A 21,565-nucleotide genomic window follows, 5' to 3' on the forward strand; every position below is an offset into this window, starting at 1 on the left:
TCGAGGGGTGGAGGTTTTGACGCTCCTGCTGCGTTCAAGGACTCCTCCGGAAGTCCCGGAATTCTCACTCCGCTGCAAACAGGTGCTCCCGAGCGCTTTACGCAAATGCATCGGATGAGAGTTTCATAAACGCAACCTCTTCCGCCGTCAGCGAGCTGTTAGAGAATATGAACTCATTTCAGAGAACATTTGCGTTCACAGTGGTGAAACATGTCGTTTGTAGTTGCGAATGTGAACCGTCTAATCGGATTTGAACAATGACGCTTGTCGGATGAAGATAAACCAAGTAAATGTATTATTTCCTACTTTTTTAGACGTTACTCGGATGTGTAAGAGAGTTCACCTATTTCTTTGTGTCAGGAATGATGGACAGTCAAATTTGGCACTGATTTTGACAATGAACTGGCATACCAATGGATTTAAGTTGTTCATCGCGGTACTTGTTATGAATGTAGATCATGGTGCCACCTAATACTGAACTATTTGTTTTTGTGTAGGTAAAGTGTATCACTTGCAGTCGCATTTTATATGTCATCATTTGGGAAGTTGTAACGTTACGTAAATTTTTTTTACAAAGCACTACATAAACAACACTATTAGTATTATACACACACACTTCTATGTGTGTTTTATGTGCTGCTTTTAATTAAGGAGGAACCTTTAGTCATTGACAGACTTATCAACACGGAAGGTTTTGGCGCAGCACAGGAGATCTATGTGCTGCTTTTAATTAAGGGGGAACCTTTAGTTAGTGTCAAAAGTATCAACACGGAAGGTTTTGGCGCAGCACAGTTCTACGTTCTGCTTTTAATTAAGGGGGAACCTTTAGTTAGTGGCAGACATATCAACACGGAAGGTTTTGGCGCAGCACAGGAGATCAATGTGCTGCTTTTAATTAAGGGGGAACCTTTAGTTAGTGTCAGAAGTATCAACACGGAAGGTTTTGGCGCAGCACAGAAGAACGCGGAAGAGGGGCGTTGCTCCTGTGATTTCCGTCATTACCCTGTGTAGGAACTTATTTTTCTTCAAATAATGGCAGTGAGCGCCGTCCACTTGGAGTCAGATGCTTTTCTGGTGTGTATGAATCACGCGTTAAGCACGGAAAAAGAAGAGGTGATGGGTTTGTGCATCGGAGAGGTGGAAACCACCAGGATCGTTCACATCCACTCAGTCATCATCCTCCGCCGCTCCGACAAGAGGAAGGACCGGGTGGAGATCTCTCCGGAGCAGCTGTCAGCAGCCTCCACGGAGGCGGAAAGGTTGGCTGACATCACCGGCAGACCGATGCGAGTGGTCGGTTGGTACCACTCCCACCCGCACATCACCGTGTGGCCGTCCCACGTTGACGTGAGGACCCAGGCCATGTACCAGATGCTGGACCAGTGCTTTGTGGGCCTGGTGTTCTCCTGCTTCATCGAGGATAAGAACACCAAAACGGGCCGGGTGCTCTACACCTGCTTCCAGTCCGTACAGGGGCAGAAAGGCTCCGAATACGAGCGGGTGGAGATTCCCATCCACGTCGTGCCCCGTGAGGCCATCGGTAAAGTGTGCCTGGAGTCCGCCGTGGAACTGCCGCGAATCCTGTGCCAAGAGGAGCAGGACACGTACCGGAAGATCCACAGCCTGGCGCACCTGGACCCGGTCACCAAGATCCACAACGGGTCGGTGTTCACCAAGAACCTGTGCAGCCAGATGTCGGCAGTGAGCGGGCCGCTGCTCCAGTGGTTGGAGGACCGGCTGGAGCAGAACAAGCAGAGTGTGGTGGATCTCCAGCGGGAGAGGGAGAAGCTGCAGCAGGAGCTGAATGCTCTGTGAGCCGGGAGGACGATCACTTCTCCTGTCACTGGACGGAGGAAAAGGACCTTCTGTTCTGACCTCTTACCTGCCCTGGAGTGCTGGGAATAGAGCCTAATATTTCTTGCCTTTATTTTTGTTTACTTTTCTTGTACATATACACCGAGTGTTGAAAACTAACACCAAAGTTGGCATTAAATGTCTGGTCCGTATTGATATCTTATTCTATATTAGACCTCGCATTAAAATAATGTTTTGGTCACTTTAGCATATTTAGAGAAAGTATTTGTGCTCCTGGCTCATTTATGAGTAAGGGTGCAACCGACAGTTCCTGTCTGTATCGAATAATCTTATTTTGTTAAGTAACCATTTGTTCAGAAAGCGTGAAAAATGTTCCTGATCAATTCCCAAATCAAAAGTATATATATAAAAAAATCCTCAGGAGCCAGAGAATGGAATTTTGTCTGTCAGGGAGAATAAAGAAAACAACATTTTTGGTGGAAAATTTTTTATTCATTGAAAGTTTAGTGCACACGGACAATGGTGTCCATTCATTTCATCCGTCCACCATAAGGTATCCTGTATTATAATTTCTAATTGTGCAGTTACAATAATAATAACCAGTACTTTAATTGTCCCTCTTGGGGAAATTCTTTTTACTCTTCACATATATGTGTTAATATACATATATACAGTAAACAGTATACATATATACAGTATAGAGAGGACATATAGAGGTACAAAGGAGGCGGAGTGACAGGTCGCGCCCCAATGAGCATCTTGTAAGGGAGACAGCGCCTTGCTCAAGGGCGCCTCGGCGGTGGCTGGGGGGAGCCGACGCCTCCAACCGTCAGCTCACACTGCGAAGGATGTTCTGGCGGGAGCGGGATTTGAACCCCTGATGGCTGGGCGATCCTGTCTTCAAGACGATTGCTCTACCGCTGAGCCACTGCCACCCCAGTTAAAGGGAGAACAAGCACATTCCTCTCAGGATTCATTTTCATTTACAAAGTTAGTTTGCAGCAAGTGGAAATACATTCCCATTGTTCTGTTGAACCTTCACTGTGTTGTAGAGGTGAACAGGTGAACAATCATAATCAGCTTTGTTAGTCAAGGATGTGCAGACAAACGGAATTAACTTCAATTTAATTTTGATCACAAAGTACAAGGTGTTGGGAATTTTACCTGAAAAAAACGGAATAAAAATTTTAAAAATATGCACATAAAATAGCACACTTTTGAAAAATGGTAATAAATGTAGTAGATGACATTTTGGGGGTAATATAAAATGGAGCGTGCAACATATACAGTATGTGCAAATAATTGCACAATTTTACATTGTGTGGTTGGAGTCCTTGACTATTAAGAGTTCATCAGAGAGACAGCAAGTTTATCAAATGTGACATCAATATCGATTGGAGACATCAAATAAAGAGGGTTAGTAGAAAAAGTCTGTTGGTATAACAAACTAATTCGCACACGCACATTTTTGTCAGGAGTGCAACCTGATCAGAATTACGATACTCATCTGTTACTAGTGAAAAATTCATTTCTACTAAATAAGGAGTATCACTGATACTGAAGTGAGAGAAAAGACAAAAAACAGATTCAGTTTTGTAATTTTATTCAAATCAAGCAGCAGGCTGAAAGAAGTGAAGAGTGTAATATAGAGCTGTGACACGGTGACCTGTCACCTTTGCAGAATTGATGAGAAAAGGTGTTTATTAAGTCCACTTTGACTGTATTTGACTACTATAATCTATGTGGTGGGGGAAACGTCAAGAAAACTTTAGAGGCACTTTAGAAAGTTTAAAAAAATTAAAAAAAAGGAAACCAACCGAACCCCAAAGAGCAAGCATGAAGCAACAGTGGCCAGGAAAAACTCCCCATTGGGAAGAAACCTGGGGCAGATCCTGACTCTCTGGTGGCGGTCCTCTGCCTTGACCGGTTGGGGTGAAAAAGGAAATTAAAAAATTGAAGATTAGAGATAGAGTCAGAGTAGCAGAAAGGTCAAGAAGAGATGTGTTCTCTTTCAGTCAGTGTGTGTGTGTGGGGGGGTCATTTTGACGGTTCACATTCAGCTATATCTGTGAGTCTAAAAGTTTGGATCTCCATGTCCTCCACGTCAACAGGTGTGTTGTGTCCCGGAGCTCTGCCCTAAACACACACAAACAGATCAACAGATTAAATGAAAGCTAACAAAATCTAACACGTGTGTTCAATGACCTCAGTAGTAGTAGAAGTACATGCATGCGCACGTGATGTGAGTAATAAAACACTTCAAATGAATTGCAAAGCAATTTTAAGGGTAAGTCAAACCAACTCCTAGAATCTGGAAAACAAATGCTTCCTGCATCAATAGATATTTTAAAAATTAAAAATCCACAGCTAATACGCTCGGATTTGTAACAGTTCAATTTGGGACGTAACAATACTGAATGATTGGTAGAGTAAATTGACCTATCCTGAGTCATATTTGATTGTCTACACGGATATGGACGTGGTCATCCCACATTGTTCAGGCTACGGTAGCAGTGTGGCAATGATCTGGCTCAGAGCTACACACTGAAAGTTCCTCACAAGCCGTTGAAGTCAGCTAGCATTTGGATAACTAAATAGCTCCACTTCAGTGGTGTGTGTGTGTGTGTGTGTGTGTGTGTGTGTGTGTGTGTGTGTGTGTGTGTGTGTGTGTGTGTGTGTGACCGATCGCTAGTACGCGAGTGTTCAAGTGGTGCATACAAACAAAACGCATGTGAATCCGAGGGGTGGAAGTGATTTTATCAATGTTAAATCAAAGATATTGAGGACCACAGATTAATTTGGGGCAAGACATTTCAAATACAGTGTAGTTGGACAACTGTCAGCTGAATGACATGAATTTTAAAAAAGCATAGTATGGGACCTTTAAATCAAGGCAAAAACTGTACTGAGGCCACAAATGCAGATTCACACAGTTTTGTGAACAGAAACAACAGGCTGGTGACATTCCAGCTTTATCCGGTGGAATCCACCTAACACATTGCTTTTCCTCAATTCAACATGTTTCATTTGACGAGGGGATACAGACAATCCACTGACATTTAATCACAATGGATGCCAATCATCCGAAATTCATGGTCCTGACATCGTAAAAATACAGTACATCATTTCCTCGCCACCGGTTGTCACAAAAAATATCTGCCGCCCTCTATAGGTTGATGAAAGAACTGCAATTCCGTTTAAACAGGACGGTCTCTGAATCGCCTTGAAATACCAAGATTTCATCATTCTAGTATGTTTGACAATACATCTGTACATATAAACATTATTGTTCATAGATTGTGTGTTACAAATACATAAATTACCATTTTCTTAATCTTCTTTTCAATCTCAGCCTGCAGTTCTCTCTTCTCGTTAAAGAGTTTCGTCAGTCTCTGGAGAAGAATCGAGCTCTCTCTGATCGCCACCATCAGAGAAGTCCTGGCCTTTTCCTCCTCCTTCTGAATGTAACACACATGCACACAAGTTAAATAAACTTAATCACTGATGTGTATTTTAAAAAGAAATTTCGAAGGCTTGTAGCAAAATAAGACAAGGGTACAGTTCTCTCTCGCTCCCTCACACACACACAAACACAAACACACACACACACACACGCACACACACACACACAGACACACACACACACACACACACACACACACACACACAGGTCAGCGTACCTTCAACTGGTCGAGCTTCCGATATTGATTGAATTCTTGTTGCCTTTCTTTCTGCTCGAGCTCATCCACCAACGTGCTCTTCTTTATCGTCAGAAGATCCTCCAGATCCACTACCCTCCCAAACTTGGACATCATCGACTGGTGGCATTTCCTCTCTAGCTCTGCACCAACACAGACATAACACAGAGGACGCCTATCAACACAACGATCAATCTCATTTGTGGAAAGTATTTATGGAAAGTCTTGCCAACACAAATTTGTATGCATTCATTCATTGTTTTGACTCGTGTTCATCTTTTAGATTCATCTGGATGGGAACTTGATCTCCTGTCCTGTCTTACCCTCAATCTTGGTATTCATGATCTTTATGTCATAAGTGAGCTTGGCGTGCTCTTTACGGGCCTGACAATACAGTTCTCTCTGCTGGCTCTTCTCAACTCCAAAGTGCTTGATCCGATCCTGTAGCCGCGTCAGCTCTTTCCTGTCCACTACCAGTGCATTGGTCATGTCCGATGGTACGGACCCATCAGAAAGAAGCTTAATCTGGTGCAGAAATAAAGAAAGCATGGGATTTAAAGCCTGTACTTACAATAAAGTCAAGTATGTATAATCTGAATCATTTTTTTTCTCCTCCCCATTGAAATAAAGCAGCAGCAAAACAGGTGGGAAGACAAATCATGCTTGAGAGCTTCTGCTTTTAACTGTTAACTTTTAATTGTTTGAACAACTTCTGTATTAACCTGGTTCAGCCTGAGAGGAACAACAACTTCCAGTGCATTCAATTTCAGTTGTTTTTCTCTGAAAATTGAGTCTATGCCACGTTCCAGTGCCTCCTGATTTGCCCACATTACACTCTCCTGCAGATGCACACAATGATATGAGAATTTTAAATCAAAAGAACGCATGAAAACAGAGACATGTCTCAAAGAGATGACAAACAAAGACCAACTTTCTCAAGGAGATGATTATAATCCCTCTTCAGGATTTCTAAGTTCTCCTCCTCCTTCTCCAGTCGCTCTTCCAGCTGCAGCCGATGCTCACGCAGTCTCAGCGTGTCCCGAAACAAGCCTGGATCGCAGCCTGATGGAAAAACAGATTCAGACGTAAAGTTGCAGTTCGAGATAAACTTGGTGACAAAACAATCAAGAAAGTGAAGAATTAAGAAGAATATAAATGCAAAAGAACTAAATAACCTACATACTATACATGAGGTAATTCAAGTATTTTTCAACTGTGTTTGGGAATAATTAAATCCTAATACTGGGTGATTTTATATTTTATACTATTGATTGAAGGATTCCAGTACTCCAAAACTCCCCCAAAATACTGACCTGGGGGGCAAACCTTGTAGTCCACAGCTTCCTCATCTGAGTCACTGTTATGGTCACTTAATTCTTCCTCGTCTTCCTCGTCTTCTGCAGACACACATTTGGATCATGGAGGATACGGCATCAGTTACACATAGCTGCTCTTCTCACACTGCTCTATGGTGTTCTTTCTCTCACCGTCTCTCATCTCCGTCCTTTTATTAACATTTTCAGCCTTCATGTTGAAGACTTTCGTAAGAAACTTCTTAAACTTGTTCTGCTCGCCCAGTAAATACTGGAAGGCAGCTAACAGGTCCGTCTTTTTGACCTGCAGCTGGGCCACCTCTGCCTGCCTCAGCTCCAGATCTTTATAACACCTGTCTACCCGGTGCTATCAGGAAAAACAGGAAGGTATGTTAACATGTTGCTCCTTTACTCATATGTTTTATGGTAAACAGGAGGGCTTTACACACCAGATCACTTTTTTTAATTGTTTTTTTTTTTTTTTTTTCATTGTATCACACAATGAAAGCACAATAAAACAGTTTTGCTCACCTCCTTCAGTCTGTTGAGCTTCTCCTCCAGGCTCTTCTCCCTCTCCCTGAACTCCTCATGGATCGGCAGTTCTTGGAAGATCGTCAACCACTGCAGTTCAGCCAGCTTCAGCTCCCAATCCAGCTTCAGCTTCTCGTGATGCAGGAGCCGGAGCTCGGCGTCAAACTGACAGATAGAACTCTCCATCTGATGGTCGAAAATGATAAGACTAACATTATCTTTACATCCCAGGATTTATTTGAGTTATGATTAAAATAATGGCTCATGCTTCAATGATATTAAATGACAGACCTGGTCCAGGAGACGATCTTGCTTGTACAGCCGTGTGACCTCCAGGTGCCACAGGATCTCCTTCTCTCGGTCGCTCAGCTCCCATTTAGATGTGGTTTCCTCCTCCTGCTCCTTGGTCAAGCTATTTGAAAATAAAAAGGAGGATCATATAGATGTAAAGTCATCAGTCACAGTTTAGATAGAGTTTCCAAGTTAAGCCTCAGTCTAGGATTAAACCAAACCTGGGTGTGCAACTCTGTTCCCTCAGAGCCCGGTATCGCTCCAGAGCATCATCGCTGTGCTGCACCTTCTTCTCCTGGGTTTCCTCTGGTAGTATGGTGGGCAGGGCGGGGGGAGGGCGGTGGAGATGGGGTGACAGACCCGTCTGGATCTCTTGTAACTGCTCACCTTGATCCAACAACTGAGACACCAGGCAAACCTTAGCGTCCCGCAAAGCCAAGATCCTTTCATTCATCTTGGTCTGCCTACCGTGGATCTGGTGGGATGGAGTTCTCATATCAGTCTGATCTGTTCCCTTCATCACTGATTAAACTGCACTTGACTTTGTATTGTATCCAAAAGGATTCATTCTAAAACGTAAGACCAGTTTGAATGAAAATCTAAATGGGATGTAGATGCTTCTGCCAGAACAAATGAGTTCAGTTCAGTTCCCGGGATTTTAGGATATTGTGTTGTGCGTGTTTGTGTTCACCTTTTCCTCTAGGATTTTCAGCTTTGCCATCGTCGTCTCAGTGTTCATCCTCAGGTGTTTCGGCACTGCAAAGTTTTTATCTGACCTTAGTTTTAAATCTCCAATGTTCCTTTTAGCCTCTTGGATAGCCTGGACATCCTTTGGATCCTCACAGTCTTCCTCTGGCTTGTCTGTATACCTGATAATATAACACCATTGCAGTTTCACATCATCAAGAGGGCAAAGGCAGAGCAGAAGACGAAATGGTGGAAGATAAAAAAGGAAGACTGTTGCATGACTTTTAGGAAGGAGTTAAGACAGGCTCTGGGAGGCCAGGAGGTGCTTCTAGATGACTGGAAAACTACAGCTAATGTGATCAGGGAGACAGGTAGGAGAGTACTTGGTGTGTCATCTGGAAGGAAAGTAGATAAGGAGACTTGGTGGTGGAATGAGGAGGTACAGGAGTGTATACAGAGAAAGAGGTTAGCCAAGAGGAAGTGGGACACTGAGAGGACTGAGGAGAGTAGACAGGAGTACAGGGAGATGCAGCGTAAGGTGAAGGTAGAGGTAGCAAAGGCCAAACAAGAAGCTTATGATGACTTGTATGCTAGGTTGGACAGTAAGGAGGGAGAGACTGATCTATACCGGTTGGCAAGACAGAGAGATAGAGATGGGAAGGACGTGCAGCAGGTTAGGGTGATTAAGGATAGGGATGGAAGTCTATTGACAGGTGCCAGCAGTGTGATGGGAAGATGGAAAGAGTACTTTGAAGAGTTGACGAACGTGGAAAATGAGAGAGAACAAAGACTAGAAGAGGTGACTGTTGTGGACCAGGAAGTAGCAAAGATTAGTCAGGATGAAATGAGGAGGCCATTGAAGAGGATGAAGAGTGGAAAGGCAGTCGGTCCTGATGATATACCTGTGGAGGTATGGAAGTGTCTAGGAGAGGTGGCAGTAGAGTTTCTGACTGGGTTGTTCAACAGGATCTTAGATAGTGAGAAGATGCCTGAGGAATGGAGGAGAAGTGTGCTGGTGCCCATTTTTAAGAACAAGGGAGATGTGCAGAGTTGTGGCAACTACAGAGGAATAAAGCTGATGAGCCATACAATGAAGTTATGGGAAAGAGTAGTGGAAGCTAGACTAAGGGCAGAAGTGAACATTTGTGAGCAGCAGTATGGTTTCATGCCAAAAAAGAGTACTACAGATGCAGTATTTGCTTTGAGGATGTTGATAGAGAAGTACAGAGAAGGTCAGAGGGAGCTGCATTGTGTTTTTGTAGATCTGGAGAAAGCTGATGACAGGGTGTCCAGAGAGGAAGTGTGGTATTGTATGAGGAAGTTTGGAGTGGCGGAGAAGTATGTTAGAGCGGTGCAGGACATGTATGAGGACTGTAGGACAGTGGTGAGGTGTGTGTAGGTGTGACAGAGGAGTTCAAGGTGGAGGTGGGACTGCATCAGGGATCAGCTCTGAGCCCCTTCTTGTTCGCTATGGTGATGGACAGGCTGACAGACGAGGTTAGACAGGAATCTCCATGGACTATGATTTTTGCAGATGACATTGTGATCTGTAGTGAGAGCAGGGAACAGGTGGAGGAGAAGCTAGAGAGGTGGAGGTTTGTCCTGGAAAGGAGAGGAATGAAGGTTAGCCGCAGTAAGACAAGAGTACATGTGTGTGAATGAGAGGGACCCAAGTGGAAGAGTGAGGTTACAGGGAGATGAGATCAAGGTGGAGGATTTTAAGTACTTAGGGTCAACAGTCCAGAGCAATGGAGAGTGTGGAAAAAAGGTGAAGAAGCGTGTACAGGCAGGATGGAACGGGTGGAGGAAAGTGTCAGGTGTGATGTGTGATAGAAGAGTTTCAGCTAAAATGAAAGGAAAGGTGTACAAAACTGTGGTGAGACCAGCGATGTTGTTTGGTCTAGAGACAGTGTCACTGAGGAAAAGACAGGAGACAGAGCTGGAGGTAGCAGAGATGAAGATGCTGAGGTTCTCTCTGGGAGTGACCAGAAAGGATAGGATCAGGAATGAGTACATCAGAGGGACAGCACATTTTAGAGGTTTTGGAGATAAAGTCAGAGAGGCCAGACTGAGATGGTTTGGACCTGTCCAGAAGAGAGATAGTGAATATATTGGTAGAAGGATGCTGAGTTTTGAACTGCCAGGCAGGAGGCCTAGAGGAAGACCAAAGAGGTTTATGGATGGAGTGAAAGAGGACATGAAGGTAGTTGGTGTGAGAGAAGAGGATGCAAAGGACAGGGCTAGATGGAGGAAACTGATTCACTGTGGTGACCCCTGAAGGGAAAAGCCGAAAGGAAAAGAAGAAGAAGCAGTTTCGCATCAGTATCATAAAAGCTCATTTCAGATCCTCGATGGGTTTATTTGGAATAATTCCATATATATAATAATACAACAATACATATTTAATACAGTACTCACAGTTGGGCCCATTCCTTCTTCCTCTTCTCTATCGCAGCCCGGTGACGATCAGCTTTCTCTGCAGCTTTTCGGAACTTCTCCGACTGCTGATCAATCCTCTCGGGCCGTGAATACAGCACCATCGTTTCATCTGGAGAACATACCCAAGGCATTAGGTCAGGTCTTTTACAGTCTCATGCAGGTGGATCTCTGTGTTGAATAGTCAAGTGGATTTGTAGGAAAAGGCAAAAAGATATTTTGCCTCTTGGATGAAATCTAAGACGACGTGGATGAGTGGATCATCACAAACGACTAATACAGGAGACATTTTCCTACCTCCTGAAGTGCTGGTGCAGGGTTCTACAGGTTTGGGGCTGGCTATTTTTTGGGGTGCAGCAGCACCAGCAGCAGGTTTGTCTACGTAGAGCTTGCTGGGACTAAACTCTCGTAGTATTGGAGACATACGGTAGGTGGACAGTTTGTGGTCGGTGGCTATGGCAACCACAGACAACACTTTGGATCCAAAAATGTCCCTGAAACTACAAAACAGGTTGATTAAAATACTAATGTCAAATAATACCAATGTACTTATGAAATGAACCTAAATCTAATCCAAACCAACCAATGACAGCAACCAGAACTACCCAGTTAGAGGCAGCGAAGGGTGAGTCCTGATTTTGTTATCATGTGGAAAAATCTCTCATTTTCTACTGTTTCAGATTTGTCGACCAAACAACAGCGATATAAGTGATGGCAAATTCACTCATTTCTCAGTCACACTATGTTAACTTCATGATGCGGTGATCATGTATGCCCATCAATGCACTCATGCATTTTGCACAGACATGGTGGTTTATAAACTAATTTATGTGCTCTCCCAGCTAAGGAGAATGTAAAAAACTAAAACTGACCAAAGCCTTAAATACAGTTTCAGAATGAGAAATAACACCTAAACACAATAATATAAAAACAAAATGTGTGTAGTACTAGTCCTGTAGTTTGCTGAGTCCTATGTTGCAGCGCTCCTCCTCCCATCTCAGTTGTTTTCTGACCTCCATCACCTTCTGGGCCTTCACCTTTTCTGCTTGATCGCTGAAATACTGATCTAGGAGCAGCTCCTAGACACACACACACGCACACGCACACGTTGAGGACAATGCACTGATGACAACCAAATTCTAAGGGTTCAATTTCTGAGGGTCATCTTTTGATCCAGGATCATTTTCACATATAGAGGCAGGGAATAAAAAAATAAAATAAAACTTCAATTAACTCAAATAAAGACTTGGACTTCCTTTGCTAATTGCCTGTATAGCAGTAAGAGTTTTTTAGCCCTGTCTTCTGTTTAATTCAATCCAGTTTTGTTTTGTTTTTAAACTATCTCATTGAAGCCTCGATAGAATTTTTTTTGTTTTCATATTTCACAAATTGCAGCTCATGAAACAACTCATGAAATTTGGAGCAGATCTGGATAGACGGGACAATTTGTCATGACTTTTGTGAGCACTGCAAGACGGGGCACTACCTTCCAAAATTATGCAACCACAAACTGTTGTGGTAGGTTGATGTGTGACCACAGCAAGCTAAAAAGACCTGCGTAAAACCAAATGGAATATTGTTATTCAACTGTGTACGCAAGCATCTTTACCGACGGTTTCAGCCGAACATGTTCCGGCAGTTTCTCGTTTTCTTCCACCAGCTTACTAAACTCCTTCCGGAGCCCAGCCAGTTTCCTGCTCTTTGTTGTGTTTCTCAGCTGAATCTCCTGCTGCAGCTTGAGTTCATCCATCTCATGCTTATACATCTCTATGGTGTTGGCCGCTGGGTCCTCAATGTCATTAGGTGGCTGTTCATCTTCAGGAATTACCTGTTAGAGTAAAGTAGAATAAAGTAGATATAGATTGTGGTTAATTTACGACCAAACATGCACCATATCATCATAGAAATAAAAAATACAGTTGACAAAAACACTCCAGAGAAGCTTTTTCAGAACAGTCAAAACCTATTAAACCAGTGCATTATGTTAAACCAAAAATATGTAAAAATGTAAATGTAATCCATTCTGTAGTTATGCAGTGTGGATTAAAAGAAGTAAAACAGAGAGGAAAAATAAGGTGTTCATGAAACACGGTCTGACCCTCGGTGAAGGAATCTTTGCCATCATCTGGTCTTGTTCTAGTTCTTCTTGGGGGACCGTGCTGAAGGAAAAAATGTTCCCGTCATCTCCAGCTGTCAGCACAAATTTGTTGTCATGGCTACAACGGATGTGGTGAAGATGTCCGCAATGGTTATCGTGGATGTTGAGGGTCCAGTAAGCCTGCATGGAGGTGAGGCTGTGGTCGGCAGGGTGCAGGGGGTAGACCCTGATGGCGCCTGAGTGCATGCCGCAGAACATCAGCTGCCTGTCGGAGCTAGAAAACAGCAACACAGCAGGAAGAAAGTCCATGACAATAATGTAGCTGTGATCTTCCAATCCAGTCTCAAATTTTAAGTTGAATTCAATAACGTGGGTAAATTATGTTGGTATGAAACTGATCCGAGAGGTTAACACGACTTTAAAACCAAAACTATGAGCAAGAAGAAACAGAAGAGATGGAAAAGCCGGTGATGACTCCCTGTGGGTCAGTGTTTGATATCATACATGCATGCCAGTATTTCTTGTTAGTATAAATACTCATCTGTCGTTTTATTACCTAAAAGTGATAGAGAGAATGGGGTCCTCATCTGCATTGTGTACAGGCAGGAAGTGGAAGGGCTCGTCCTGTCGCTGGTTGGGGTCCTCATCCTGGTTCTCAGAGAACTTACAGTGGTACAAAAAGCCTGAGTCAAAACCTCCCTGAAGGAGAAAAAACAGGAGATGGGATTCAGAATTTAGGCTGCTTGGATTATTTCTGCGGTCATGATGGAATCCAGCTTCACCATCTCGTGCTCCATGTCCTCCAGAATAACTTTTGGATCCTGAAGCTGGAGCCCATGGTGTTTTTTTTTTTTAAATCCATGGTGCTGGGTGACTTTTCTCAATATTAAATGATAAAGTTAAATGTTCTCATTGAGATTGCACTTTCCATTTGACTGCCATTGCATTTTCTCACCTCTTTATCCACTTCCTCTTGCATCATCTACTTAAATTCATACTTGTGTGTGTGTGTGTGTGTGTGTGTGTGTGTGTGTGTGTGTGTGTGTGTGTGTGTGTGTGTGTGTGTGTGTGTGTGTGTGTGTGTGTGTGTGTGTGTGTGTGTGTGTACCACGGAGAGCCAAAAGTGGTCAGGATGTGAGTAGAATCCGAGGCAGAGAGGACTTGGAGGGTCTGGGATGTAGATAGGGGGCAGCTCTTCTTCTTCCTCTTCTTCTTCCTCTTCCTTTTCATCTATTTCTTCTTCTTCCTCCTCCTCCTCCTCCATTGCCTCCTGCAGGGCTTGACGTCGTGCAATTTCCTCCTCTTTTGCCTCCTGCAGGGCTTGACGTCGTACAATTTCCTCCTCCCTCTGAAATATTAAAGATTAAAGATCTTTATTTGTCATTATATAGATGGTCAATGAAATTAGAAGGTCAGGCTGAGAGCTGTTCCAGAGCCACTACTGGTCAACATGACCTAATATTCTTTAGAAGCATGTTTTTCTTGATGATGGGGGGAAACCAGAGAACTCAGAAAAAACCCATTCAGACATGGAGAGAACACACAAACTTCCCACAGAAAGGCCATGTTGGAAATGCTGGGGTTTGAACCCATGACCTTCTTGCTGTGAAGCAGCAGTGCTAACCACTACACCACTGTGCCATCCCTAAATGAACCAAAGGCAGTAAAGTCTGAAGGAAAGATAAATGCTTGATGCAGCTCGATGCACCACTGCTGACATTCTAACACAGTGTGATGTAACACAGCCATGATCGTGCCAGACTAAAGCTAAAACACACCCTGATCTGCGATTTGATGCTCCTGAACCTGAAAGATCTGCTGGGAAGTCCACGCAGCTGGAAGGTGTTGGCCGAACAATGGGCCTGCAAGTCACCGATCTGGACCTCAACCACGTGACCACTCCGACACATGATGAGCAGCTTGTCTTCACTCTGGGGTAACATCATGAAAGAAATGGATTGCATTTATCAGATTCCATCACATAGCTTTTGTAAAGGTGGAAAGACGGATTAGACTTACTCCTGAAAAAGGTGACCACTCCAGCGCCTGAACTGGCCCAGGAACATGGATAAAACCGATGGGAACATATGCGTCACCAATATTGAAGAAGAATACAGTCCCGTCGGAGCTCTGGGAGGTCAGAAAGGTGAAGAGAATAATTAAAATAAAGGTTTTTTAGGTGTGGAAAAAGTCTCTGTAACCGTTTAAACTTTTTTTTAGCATGAGTCTTAACTCTACAAGTTCTAATGAAAGATAATCAAGAACTAGCATTGTGAAACAAATGAGTTGAGTGTCAATCAGGTCTAAAGATAGACCTGAGTTTTGTATTAATTCTAACCTTAATTCTAACCTATAAAGAGATAGTGAGTTCTGTTAAACGGGTCTAGTAGTGGCATTCTTCAGGTGGCACCCAAACTTCTAGAGAAACACAGCTTTGTCTGGAAAGTCACTTACCCCTGTAGCTAAGATTACTCCATCGTGCTTATATTCAATAGCAGTTACGGGGCCGCTATGAGGTTTCAAGGCCTGTTTGAGGCGCAGTTTGGCCCCTCCTTTGTGGACGTACCCGCTGCCCAGTTTCAGCTTCTGAGGGTCGTACAGTTCCAGTAACCGGACCACCCCATCTTCAAAGCCGGCCACCAGTAGACCTCCAGTCTGGTTCACCTAAAGATAAATATGTCTGTATTATTTCAGTACTCTTCAGTGTGGTGGTGAGGTAAAGTATGTTTTAATACTGTCACACTTACTAAAGGTGGAGCCCAGTTGATCACTGTTCCACCCTGATTAAAGTGAATGTCGGTCACTTCTCTGTTGGACAGGAAGTCAAAGACTTTGACTGAACCTAGAGGGAAGGGAAAGAAGCTGGCTTGTTATGCACTAATGCACGTGGGGGGTGTTTGTGTGTGTCTTTGTAAACTTGCATGTGTGTTGGTGGTGTGGACAGGTGTGGAACTCACGGTCAGGAGCTGTTGTGGCCATGAGGTAGGATGTCTTGGAGACATCCAGGCCCTGGATCGCGCCAGCATGGAAGGAGAACAGGCGCTCTGGATCAGGAGACTGCACACACAGGACATGCATCACTGTTTTTTTGATCCACTCATTTACTACAAGGTTTCTCTTAGGCCTCATCACCATTACCGCTCATTTTCACATGATTGAAAAGCAGTGGTTGATAACCAAAAGACAGAGTTGTCCAAAAAGTTCAAATTCAGTCTACTGATGGATTTAGGTCAGTAATTAAACTAATCTACAGCTCTCTTCTGTTTGGTTTAATACATAAAGAAAGGTACTCAAACATATTTTTAAAGATGCCATTTAGATTACATTTTTATTATTAGACAGACATCCCCTTCATATAAAGGCTGCTACCTAGGAACGCACCACACCACACAACTTAAAATAAAAACCAAAGACGGTGTAGGAAACTCACTTTGTGGGTGAATGAAAGATCCACTTTCCAGATGGCTCCACATGAATCCTAAAAGAACACAAACTTTACAAATCAGGCTTTGAGCTTTGAAGGAGGCCAGGATACATTAGGAATCAAAAACGATCTCTAACCTGAGCGAACCACATGGTGGATTCTGGGTGGGAGCTCCTCACCATAGAGCAGATACAGACATTACGTCCTACCAACTTCTCATTCCTGGGATCCAGCTCATATTTGCTGGCACCGATTGTATAATCGATACTGTCAAAGTCCCAGACCTGTAGGGGACAAAGAGCGGTAACAAAGAGATACTGGCCAGATGGAGGATGGAGGATCTAGATAATGAGATTGATAATAAGAAGATGTTACTGTAGGTGTCTCACCCGGATCATTCCATCAGAGCCAAAAGTCATAATCTGTCCCTCTTCCAAGAAAAAGGGCTGGACTGTCCCATCGTGACAACTCTGACCATCCGTACGGGTAATCTCCATCCGAATGACAGTGTTCCTCCAAAGCAGCAAGTTGCCCCAGCTTGACCCAGACACCACCTTACAGGAGAGGGAGGAGAGAGTAAACAGTTATTCTCTTGAATCTTAACAGAGCAATGGATAAGTTACAAGTTAATGGGACAGGTGCTCCTAGATGATAAGAAGCTTTTAATCATCGATGATCAGAATCAGCTGAAAAATACTCCGTAGTCTTTGATTGTCCACTAATTTGACTCTTGTCTGAACATGAAAAAGTTTGACATTTGTTTGGGGTTTATGCTGTTGCTCATAGTGTAGCTGCTGCTGTATTTGATTAACACTTGAATTATTTCTACAGATATCATTCTCATTCTGGGACATAATTTTTTTAGCACCATTGTCAGGTCAATGTTTTACCTTTGGGATCAAATACCTGCTGAACTAATGTTGCCAGACTCAAATGTGCTTTGTTTTTAAGTATTGATTTTTCATTAGGAACATCTTTAACACAAATCTTACCTGTGCATTAGGAAGGTCTATGAAACCCTCAATATCAGTTGGGTCAGTTACTCCAAAACGTCCAATATCGCCTAGCAATTTGGGACCTGTACATGTGTAGGCCATTTCCCAGAACCTATCAGGGAGGAGAGAAGATATTTTCATTCATATCTGAAGACAAACACTTTCAGCAGTTTCTTATTGATCAGAGACTTCTTGAGGAAGTGCTCCTGGTTAAGAAACAGTCGGACACATGCATCACATCATTTAGTTGTATTTTAAGAGGGTCACTGGGTTCTTTACTTGACGTGTCCAAATCCTGATGACGTCAGAAGTTCAGGGTAGTGAAGTGAGAACCTCACTTTGAAAGCTTCCTGAGATACGGCCTTGGCTCTCAGTGTCACCTGCTCCTGCCTCCAATTCCACAGCGTCAGCATGTAGTCAGGCGCGTTCCCCACACCAGCCAGCAGACTCCCATTTGTGTTGAAATCCACAGAGCTGTAGGCCTTCTCTGTACCATCTGCACAGATGAAGTTCAAAACATGAGCATCAACGAAACGATAACATAGAAACTGGAACGGGTGCTGAAGTCAGTTTATCTCAGTCTTATTTACCACGGAGGATGCGATAGGGTCGCAATGAAGGATACTCATAGACGATGATGTCGGGATGGTTTCCCTTCTCTGCTACAGCAAAGTACTTTTTGGTTGGGTGAACCTGGACATAAACAAGACCAGATAAAACAAACAGGAAGAATGTTTTTAAAGCATATCCATAAATGTTACGTACTGACACTTAAACTCTTTTTGGGGGCAGCAGTGGCTCAGTGGTAGAGCGGGCAGTAGAGCGGGTCGTTCAATGTTCCAAGATCGGCATTTCGATTCCCACTCCCGCCCAAAAACACCCGGAGTGTCAGCTGACAGTGGGAGGTGTCAGCTCACCTCTGGAGTGCTGCCGAGGCGCCTTTGAGCAAGGCATAAGCTGCTCATAAGCTGCTCATTTGGGTGCTCCACAAAGGGGCTGCCTGCCACTCCACCTCCCACTGCCTGCTTACAGGCCCCCTTAGGAGTGATTGTGTGTATTACTGGGGCCTGTACACACTAATATGCATGTGTGTGATTGCTTGACTAACATAATAGAGTGTGCATTCTTAAGTTCCCTTCCCTTGTCCCCATAACTCATATATATAATAAGTTTTTACTATGTTGTTATTACATCAGACGAACCAGGTGCAGTCATTCATCCAGTCTGCACAGCCATCTAGATGGCTCTGCTCTAAGAATATTCATCTCCACAAACACACCAGTTAATTCCAATGTTCTCTGAACTCGACCCAAGTTTATCAAGCATAAAAATGGCTCATAAATGAGGTAATGTATCTGATCAGCTATTGCATCAGCTCCAAAAAGCCTCAGAGCGACTCGTCACTCGTGGCCTGCAGCTTGTCGGCCTTCTTACCGCGACGGAGCCGATTCCTCCTCCACGGCAGGAACGGAGATATCTCTGCTTCCTGGTGGATAAGTCCAGCAGGACAAGCAGGTTTCCAGCTATAAACATCAGCGTGCTGTCATCCAGCAGCTGCAGGTTTCCCCTGAGCTCACTGTCATAACCGAAGGAATGGCTGAAAGCAGGAAAAGTTAGAGGGAAAGATCAGGTTCAACTTCACTTTAGATTATTTGACTACTCTCTCTCTGCCTAATGCCCGTAAGTCCTCTGGGAGAGGCTCTAGCAACCCCCGTGACCCACGAAAGTGGAATAAACAGTTAGGAAAATGAATGAATGAAAAGTATGTCTATGTTAATGAAGTGACACTGAATTTGTACAACTAATGAACAAGTAAATGTCAGATCATCCTTGTGACAGATGTTTATTTGCGTCTGTCTGCTGTATGTACGTATGTAGAACATGACATGTGTGACATGAAAGGCTTTTCTTATGAGAGAGAAGGTGAATCATCGTTATAGGATACCGTAGCTGCAGGAGATTCTCTGGGATTTGAGAGTTGGGTGTGATGTACGGTCTGGAGCAGAGCTCCTCATAATCGTAATACTTGTCTACAGGAATTTCTGTAATTGATTCCATTTCATCTTTCTTTTCCATAACTGTTTCCATTTTGACACCTGTGAGAGAAAAAAATATTGAACAATGTTCAGCTGTCAGTACTGTAATTCTGATTTGGGCCACTTTCATATGTGGTCCTATCTGATTCCCGTTGATGTGGAACAGTGTGAACAGCTAATGACCACCGTGTACACGTATTCCATTAGAATGATAGCCCCAGGATGCAGCATTCACCCCTACAATTTATTCTGAAATTGTTTCTCTAGTTTATATTCTAGGACTCTCAATAGAGAGCAAACAGCCACCAACCAGCCCAGATATCAATCCCACAAGACCATCTAAAATATTCATATTGCTGAAAATGACACATTTTGACTCCTAATGACACTCGTTTTGGTGGTTTTGGTCATTTGCTGTTTGCTGTTGCCTCACAATAAGAAGTTTTTCTGGGTTCTCCCACATTCAAAAATATGCAATTTAAGTGGACTGATTACATCAAATTGTTCGTAGGTGTAACTGTGCGCTTAAGTGGTTGTATTCTTTCATGTGGCTTAATTCTACTAATTTAGTGTCATACATATCTCCACTTCATACCTGTAAAACCACTGGTATGGGCTCCAGCAACCCCTGTGACCCACGTAAGCAGAAAAGCGGTGAGGAAAACGAATAAATTAATGAATAGTGTCATACCTCTGATTGTTACAGAGTATATTAGTGTCGGGGGACGAGACGATTGCGTCGCCAACCAACACTGATAAACTCTGCTCCAAAGCTTACGTGTCTTTGATATCTGAGAGATCAAGAGAATGCTGTTATGATGTTAGACAGACTTTAGCCCCACATCATAAAAATATTCCCAGGTGGTTTTCTTACATCATCTAAATCATTACACAATGGCTCCGTTTTTTGTGTTTCCTGAAAAATCGGAAAAAATGACTTTGCTGATTATTTTAAGAAGGCATTGATATAAAGCATTAACTCCTGCAATTTATTCTGAAATTCTTTCTCTAGACACGCAGTAGAGACCAACCAGGCAGCAAGACATCAAAGCCAATAGATGTAAATGCAACAAGACTTTCATGTCACAAGACCATCAAAAATGTATCTATATTGCTGCAAATTACAACCCCCCTTTTATGTTTACATTCATGTTTGTGTATGTGCTACATGACCTTTGTGTTTGTTCTACTGTATATGACCTATGCATGTCACACTGATAGCCAGTGTGACATGAATAGGTATGTACAATGGCGGTGATCTGGCCCCACCACCAAAAAGTCACAACCCAAATCACACAAAGCCAGAGCAGAAGGACTGCAAAGGACCACAGAGCCCCCACCACCAGTTTTTTTACACGAGTGAAGTCACTCGTCTGGCTCGGACGTAGTGGCTCCGAAACCGAGTGTTTGAACATTTGAACTCATTTTCTGGAGTTATATTTAAGTATTGTCACTTGTTTTAACGTAGGGAGGAAGTCTCCTTTGTTTCATGATGACCAATGACTCTTTTTAAAAAATAATTGTATAAACTGGTCTGATCCCCGAAGGAAAATTAAGAGCACACTCCAGTAGTAATTCTTAATCCAATGTATGCATATATATTAGTGAGTACAGGTCCCTGTAGAACACACACACACAAAAGGGGGCCTGTAGGCATGCAATGGGAGGTAGAGTGGCGGGCAGCTCCTTCCTGGTGCGCCACAAATTAGCAGCTTGTAAAGAGGGATGTGCCTTGCTCAAGGACATGTCGGCAGCACTCCGGAGGTGAGCTGACACCTCTCACTGTCAGCTCACACTCCGATGTGGCTGGGCGGGACCGGGAATCATTTGACAACCCGCTGTACCGCTGCCGCCACCTCGTAATACGTATTGGGGGCTAACTGCAAACTGGGGGGGCAATGACCAGGAGAAAATGCATACATGGGCTGGTCCAACTACCTTTGGGTTAAAATGCAAATTTATAATAAAATTCTGTATAAAATTTCATTCCAGACGTATTTGAGTCAACTTTAAAGCGAGACTAACAACAGAGAAGACCACTAACCTTTGAGGTGATCCAGTGTCTCAGATTGTTTCTGGGCAAACTCCCGTCCTCACTGTATGTTACAGTTAAAGTGTGATGCCAAGTATATATTAAATGGATCTGTGCTACTCTCTATGTATCCACCTGACTTCACAGGAAAAAAAGCTGAAAAACCACTGAAACATATTCTTACGTTTAGATGTTAAAATACAATCATT

At 43.3% G+C, this 21,565-nt stretch overlaps 2 protein-coding genes across 2 annotated transcripts; one reads left to right on the forward strand and one right to left on the reverse strand.

Moving 5' to 3' along the window:
• The first annotated feature begins 945 nt into the window (after window positions 1-945).
• Window positions 946-2,290, forward strand: brcc3 (BRCA1/BRCA2-containing complex, subunit 3). Its single transcript, XM_068335111.1, has one exon. The coding sequence runs from the start codon at window positions 1,033-1,035 to the stop codon at window positions 1,813-1,815; it is 783 nt and encodes a 260-aa protein (XP_068191212.1). The 5' UTR covers window positions 946-1,032; the 3' UTR covers window positions 1,816-2,290.
• Window positions 2,291-3,677: 1,387 nt separating this feature from the next.
• Window positions 3,678-19,376, reverse strand: LOC137608825 (cilia- and flagella-associated protein 44-like). Its single transcript, XM_068335413.1, has 32 exons — window positions 19,234-19,376; window positions 18,723-18,885; window positions 17,879-17,981; window positions 17,568-17,784; window positions 17,286-17,400; window positions 16,683-16,847; window positions 16,431-16,577; window positions 16,300-16,347; window positions 15,827-15,926; window positions 15,617-15,711; window positions 15,324-15,533; window positions 14,889-14,999; window positions 14,648-14,800; window positions 13,978-14,178; window positions 13,426-13,568; window positions 12,870-13,143; window positions 12,381-12,599; window positions 11,720-11,850; window positions 11,069-11,271; window positions 10,754-10,883; window positions 8,340-8,517; window positions 7,870-8,123; window positions 7,649-7,769; window positions 7,346-7,543; window positions 7,001-7,193; window positions 6,827-6,910; window positions 6,445-6,575; window positions 6,236-6,352; window positions 5,837-6,038; window positions 5,496-5,656; window positions 5,139-5,273; window positions 3,678-3,951 (listed from the first exon to the last, which is right to left on the reverse strand). The coding sequence occupies exons 1-32, from the start codon at window positions 19,374-19,376 to the stop codon at window positions 3,853-3,855; spliced, it is 4,944 nt and encodes a 1,647-aa protein (XP_068191514.1). The 3' UTR covers window positions 3,678-3,852.
• Between the last annotated feature and the right edge of the window lie 2,189 nt (window positions 19,377-21,565).

Source organism: Antennarius striatus, chromosome 15 (assembly GCF_040054535.1).
Source record: "Antennarius striatus isolate MH-2024 chromosome 15, ASM4005453v1, whole genome shotgun sequence".
Classification (NCBI taxonomy): domain Eukaryota; kingdom Metazoa; phylum Chordata; class Actinopteri; order Lophiiformes; family Antennariidae; genus Antennarius; species Antennarius striatus.